The sequence below is a fragment of the Mastacembelus armatus genome, chromosome 23, assembly GCF_900324485.2.
Source record: "Mastacembelus armatus chromosome 23, fMasArm1.2, whole genome shotgun sequence".
NCBI lineage: Eukaryota > Metazoa > Chordata > Actinopteri > Synbranchiformes > Mastacembelidae > Mastacembelus > Mastacembelus armatus.
Window position 1 is genome coordinate 11,814,461 of NC_046655.1, and position 6,646 is coordinate 11,821,106.

The window sequence follows — 6,646 nt, forward strand, 5'->3', positions numbered from 1 at the left end:
TAGTTATAGAAAGGATCCAAGTACTTTTTCATCACTGCCAACAAACCACAAGAAAAATATTTTCTTTATTAGTATTGTTTTCTGCTAATCTGTTAGTAGAAAGGTGTTTCACATTGTTATTGAGCAGTGTAACACTGGATTGAAATCCAGATGATACAATTCAATGCACATTTCCAAAACGCATTGTAAATTAAATCAGTCTTCTTTCCAGACATGCCCCTCCATAGTGTCCTGAACATCATTTTATTTTTACAAATAAAACCTCTAAAGCAGTTAACCCACAATACAGAAGTATCCCTTTCGATTCCATTAACCTGAACGACAAAGTTAGATTACAACTGTTCAGTAATATTCAGTCATTACAAAATTACTGATAATCCAACAGATCTATAAGAAGTAAACATACCACTAACATATACATATAATATATATGTACAAATGAAGAAACATGAATGAAGAATGAACAGTTTAAAAAAAAAAAAAACATACAGTAAACCTGTATTATTACTGTTGTATCTGGTATGATACTTAGGTGAAAACAAAGTTGCTTTAAATATTCACAAGTTCAACAGTAATTACAACAAAAATATTTAAGGTGTCTTCAGTTGATGTCTGTACAATTACAAATAATTATTAGCCCTTTAGGGAGAAGAACAGAAAGCAGAACATAGTCGAGTGTTATTGCTTCATCAGTCGACGGCACCGAAGGCTGCAGGTGAGTTTGTTGTTGTTTTTTTTTAACACTTTACTTTAGGATGAGATGAGTAAAAGGGAACAAAAATATTAGAAACTGGAGTGGAGTTTGTGGGGGGGGGGGAGCCTTACAGGGAACCAGTCGTCGTTTTCAGCATTAACACAGACCGTTACCCTTTCACATAGCCCAGTGACAATCTGCCAGTCCACATTACAAACTTCATTGGAAACTCTTTATGGTTTTGAAAGATTTTTAAAAAAATTTCTATCTGTATTTTCAGTCCCTGATTCACATCAGATTCATTCAATAAATAAAAACACAATAGATTAAGAACACGTACTCTTCAGCTTGGACGTACGTCAAAGATATTTACCTTACTGAGCAGTTTTATTGTCACATATGACAATTCTACTTTGTATGACTGTTGTTAAATCTAAAGCAGATATAATTTGATATTTGCCCAAGCTATAAAGTACCCAATGAAGAAAAAAGTTTGGTATTTGAGTTGAATAAGTAGAAAGTGTTAATGTAAAAATCTAAACTTAAATTTCTGACAACATGAATGTGAAACTCTGGTTCCATTTAACATTCATGGTTTTTAAACCTTTTCTTTTGTTTTTTGGTTTCTGACTTGAGTTGGTTTGAGTTTTCTGAATGGTGGGAGGCAGTTTTAATCAGAAGTGGTCACTTTGTCAAGGCTGCAGTGGCTCAGGGCCGAGGGTCTCTCCACGTCACTCTGGTCGTGGTCGTCTGCTTTCAGGAGCGGGGAGAGATCTGCGTCTCCACCCGCCTCCTCCCGCCGGGCAAACCGTCAATCATGGTGGGCGTGGTTCGGCGGCGTGATGCTGAAGACTCGTATGCGCAGGTGGGAGGCGATCTGGAGGCAAACGCCCATACAGTACCGTGTCAGATCTAGAAGAGAGAGGACCTGCAGCAAAAGATAAAAAAAATTAAACGAACATGGACAAACGCTATACTCCAACCCCTTTAATGGTGATTTTTGTCAACATGAGCTGCAATCATGTGCAACATACATACACACCAAGTAAAACTGCTGGTCTGAATAGAATCAGCCAATAAATCTTTGCTACAGTCACTTTTTCCTGCACTTCTCTTTCTATTAAAAAAATTCCAGCTTTTCTATTTCCATCTATTCTGTCACTTCCTTTGTCCCACACGTGTTCACTTACTTCCTAATTTGACCACTCCTGTTTGGCAAAAACACGTAAGCCTCTCACAGCTCTCTCAGCTTTGTGGCCATCCAATGCTAACAGTCTGGAGTACCTTTTTAAAAAAACAAAACTGTTTGCTGTACGTTTGCAGTACTGACCATGGCAATCCAGAGAACTATGTGCTCATCAATGAAGCTGTTGAAGTACTGGTTGAGGAAGAGGAGGCCAGGACCTATAAAAGCTGTGTCTGGGAGGTGCAACTCACTCCTGGTCATGTGTGCTATCTACGGAAGAGACACATGAGGTAAGGAAAACAGATTTGATACGTTCTCTGCTGAATCACATAAGAAGCTTGAGTTTTGGTCATTTATGGTGCTTAAGACACATCAGACATACCACCAGCTTGTTGGAGATCTTGGAGATGACCATGCCAAAGGTGAGCAGGTACAGACAGGGGTAATGCTCAAACAGATGGCTGGATGACTTCTTAAAAATGATGAAAGCCATGGTGAGGATGAGGCCGATGTGCAAACCCGGACTCAGCACACTGGTGTCCTAAACAGAGGGGTTTTTATTATGCATGCATCCTGAAATATTGTATATTATATATATAAAAGCTTATGTTTTGTGCAAAACGTGACTGTGTAGTGACTTACAGCTACAGTGGAGCCGTTTTTGCCAACACCTCCATTCAAAATGACATAGAAGTAGTTGTAACAGGAGTAGAGGGCTCCCCCAATGATGCCCATGATGGGAAAGGCATACAGCTTCAGTCCAATGACGGGCAACTACGTAAACATGTGAAGGTCAAATTAACGTGTGCTCAAAAAGCAGTCTCCTTATAGAAAGAAGAAAGGCACTTATATAAAAGCTGCAGGCATGCCGAGCATGATGGGAGGGCAAAGCAAAAAACAAAAAAAACAAAACAAAAAAAAAAGACTGCAGGTGACATCATCAGCTTTTTGAGCCAGATCATGTCCAATACATGTTGGAGATCTTGCCATGGCGTTAGCTACCAATATTTACCTTCTCACTTCTCTCAAGCCTCCAAAGGCAGCACAGAGTAAAAGTAAAACACAAATGCTATTTAAAAACTAGCACTAAAAACTAGGAATTGATTTAGATAAGATTAGTAGAGTGAAAAAACTAATGGAAAAAAATGTTACTACAGACTGAAGGCGAAATGTAAGTGTTCCCCTGGGTTTACAGTATCTGTGCACATTATGAATATATTATTGTTAATTACCGTGGTATGCCAAAGGCTCACGCCTCCAAACGCCGACATCAGATACATAATTATGATGGCGACCTGCACCTCTGTGACGTCAACCCTGTGATAAAGTAACCAGGAAGAGAGAGAGTAGCTTTAATTGGAGTAATATTTATCCAGTATGTATCTGCATACTGGATAAATGTAACACTGAGCATGTGACTTACAGCCCAAAGCGAAGCGTCCCGGACACATATGTCTGCCAGTGGGCGCAGAAGAACATAAACATCCCGATAAAACCACAGAAGAACATCCAGTTTGACAGACCTCCTACGCCACATGAAATGCATGTTCCCACAGCAACGAACACTGCACAGAAACAAGACCAACAAACAGAGAAGAAGACATGTAAGTTGTTGTTATTCCACAATACAATTGTAAATATCTTGTTACTGAAATGAGAGCTCCCCCATCTACAAATTCAGTCTTTTCAAACTGAAGTTCTGCTTCCTGCTGCATGGTAGAGCACCTGTGGAGACAGCATCACAGCCGTGGTCAAAGAGCTCTCCAAGGGCCGAGCTGCTGTTTGTCCTCCGGGCCTGTTTCCCATCAATAGCATCCAGTGACTGGTAGATGAACAGGCCCAGTGCACCCAGGATGAAGGCCCATGGTGGAGCCTGAGGGCGGAGATTAAGAAGATTTTAAAAGATTAAACAGATTTTAAAAGATTAAAAAGATTTTCTTTCATAAGAAAAGTATCAGCCTTGTCCTTTGGCAAAGCAACTTGGGAAAAACAAAGCAGAGCTGAAACAGTCAATTAATCAATTATTCTATCAAAATAAAATAACCTGAAATTATTATTATAATCAACTAATTGTTTAAGTGATTCCTCGAGTAAGAAATATCCAAAAAATTTCCTAGAAAAAAATCATAATAATACATTTACATTTCTTTGTATATTAGTTTAACAACTTCAGTTGACTCAAGTGTTTTACACTAAAATACTGTCACATTTTTCACTAAAATAAATAAAACGCACAATAAAACAACCAATGTGTTCCACAAAGAGGGCACTATAAAATAAAAAGATTTAAGGTTTGCGATTTAAGAGCTCCTTGCACGGCGTCAGTCATTCACTGAGAGCCACAGGCCACAGGGGAGACTAAACAGGAAGGGGAAATACATCTGAATTAACACACATTGCATGACATGCAGGGTTTTACACAGCAATGATGTGGCTTCTTTTCAGGCTAGTATGTAGGTGTGGTGGAAATTCACAACTTGTGCATGTCAGTGGTGTTTCATTTCCATTTGTTTTTTATTCCAGTCATGTTGTGTGGGATTTTGCTGAGTTAAGATATTGGTGTATTTTATCACTGACAGGAACACTGAGCTCCGTGAGGAAGATTCAAGGACGTGTGACATGAGGTGTTGTCTGAGTCAGCACCATGAGTCAGGTGTGTACACCTGGGTGAGGTGGAAGGAAATGGTTAGAGTGTGGGTCCTCTCTGGTCTGATATGTATCAGATGGGAACTGGTTCTGCAGCTCTGTGTGTACTTACTGTGTGTATTAAAATCCAGTGTTTATATATTTCACATTAGTGTGTTACCATCCACATGCACATCACTGTATGTCTCCGTGCATGTCCTGTAAGCAGGAAGATTCCAGCTGACAGGACTGGTCCGACTCCTTTTACTAGGCTGGAGGTTCCAAACCATCTGGACACTAGGGCTGGCCAACGCAGCATGGTTACAACTAGAATATAAGTGTGCGAGCATGTGTGTACGTCTGTAAGACAAAGAAAGTCTGTGTACCCACTAAGACTAAGAATCCCATGATGTCCTAAATATTTAGAAGCCCTGCTGTTTTCCCTCCTAAACACTGGTGGACTGGAGGGGACCAGGTCTGGCTTGTTTAGGGTTTTCACAGAGGTTCTTTTAGGGAAAACTCTGAACTGTGGCCATAGGTTCATGTGAGTTTGCACAGACATGGGACTTTTATACGTTTATAGTCCACAAATAACAGTAGACATGATCAGGTCAATTGCTTTTGTCACTGTTGAATAGAAAAGGAAATTGAAATGTTTTTGCACCAGTGGCATTTGACAGTTCTGGCACACTGCATGAACTTTGGACTTGAGTACAAACTTGTCACGGTTGGGCTGGGCAAAGGTGTCTGATAAACACACACTCTTATGGATTCCTTCTAGGGCCACATTGACTTAAGTGGATCATAGGTCAACTGCTGGCTCAGCTGTATGTTGCAAGTCCTGTTGTTTCAGGAAAAAATGCTGAGGCTACATTGTAGGTGATTTTGGAGCAATTTCACATCAACATATCCATCTGAACAGATATTATTTGTAATTCAATTCTATTCACCTTCATCCTTTCTAATGGTAAACTGAACAAAAGCAACATTTTTGTACAAATTGAGTTTAGCCATCAATAACAATGCATCAAACAATAACCTGTAAAAAATAACACGTCCAAACTCTGAATTTGTGAACGGACTCTTATATCCGATTATTATCTCGTCTATATATGTGTCCTTACACATTGTGGATTAAGCTCTTTCCTGAAACGAGAGGTGGTCTTTAATTCGGTTTGTAATGGCCGAGGCCGTAAGCATTTACAGCACGCTCCCATTAATGACGTGGAAATGCTATTTAACCGAGTATTTGTGAGGATCACATTAAGCCGAATTAACAATCAGACTATGCTGATTCTACAAATACCCTAAATCGTGGCTTCTGTGGCATCTGAAGTTTTCAGATGATTACGCAACTTTATTTATCCCATTTCTTTATTGAAGCTTCGCGTTTTCGTTTTCCATTCTGTGTTGGGAACTTCAGACACGGTCGGTTTACTCACCTCCTCTGTTGCCGTGGGGCAATAACACACAAGCACCACCGTGGAGAGGATGTTGACCAGCAGCCCCACAATCGTCAGGGTATTTGGTGCGATCCATGTCGGAATTTGCTGGACGAGCCAGTTCCAGTAGACCTGACACGGCGGCTCGAACAGGGACCGACCAGAGGCGCTGTATTTATGCTCCTCCAGCCGCTTCAGTTGTGCGACTGACAGCGGCTCTGGCCACAGGAAATGTGCCATTGTTTTTCTGCCACAAATTACCGTAACCAACTCGGACAGGGCGATCTACTCTCGGTCCACAAACAGAGGCTCATTTGGCATTTATAGGAGGTGAGGAGACAGAGGCCATTTCCACGGCGGAACCATGAGACGTCTGTGCGTTTCTAATCGAGGCGCGTCTCGGCAGGAAGCGAGGTTCCGGAAAGGAATCATATGGCTGTGTACCGGGAGGTTTAAATCAATAACTATCACGGATATATCACTGCAAAAAAAGATATAACAATGAAATTATGCGTTTTTGCACCTGAATGTGTTTTAGGCAACTGCATCTAATTCTACTTACTCACTGTTGGAGCCCAGCATGATCTTTATCCAATTAATAATTAACTACATTCTCAGCATTTTCTACAAATAGAATTTAATATAATATTATGGGCCTTTTCAAACCCTGTACTGTAAATATAAGATTGTTGTAGTGCA

General features: G+C 40.4%; 1 protein-coding gene across 1 annotated transcript; it reads right to left on the bottom strand.

The window, feature by feature from the left end:
• Positions 1-51: 51 nt before the first annotated feature.
• chpt1 (choline phosphotransferase 1) lies at positions 52-6,348 on the bottom strand. The gene is made up of 8 exons (XM_026327275.2): positions 5,948-6,348; positions 3,606-3,753; positions 3,304-3,445; positions 3,113-3,197; positions 2,523-2,654; positions 2,263-2,421; positions 2,025-2,150; positions 52-1,622 (listed from the first exon to the last, which is right to left on the bottom strand). The coding sequence occupies exons 1-8, from the start codon at positions 6,185-6,187 to the stop codon at positions 1,506-1,508; spliced, it is 1,149 nt and encodes a 382-aa protein (XP_026183060.1). The 5' UTR covers positions 6,188-6,348; the 3' UTR covers positions 52-1,505.
• Positions 6,349-6,646: the final 298 nt, after the last annotated feature.

What these genes read in the sequence shown, in the direction of transcription:
- chpt1 (XM_026327275.2), bottom strand. Translation starts at nt 6,187, where the DNA reads ATGGCACATTTCCTGTGGCCAGAGCCGCTGTCAGTCGCACAACTGAAG. An exon ending in TGAGCCTTTGGCATACCACG is followed by an intron (nt 2,655 to 3,112) that starts GTAATTAACAAT and finishes ATGTTTACGTAG; the next exon opens with TTGCCCGTCATTGGACTGAA. An exon ending in TAGTTCTCTGGATTGCCATG is followed by an intron (nt 1,623 to 2,024) that starts GTCAGTACTGCA and finishes CTTTTGCTGCAG; the next exon opens with GTCCTCTCTCTTCTAGATCT.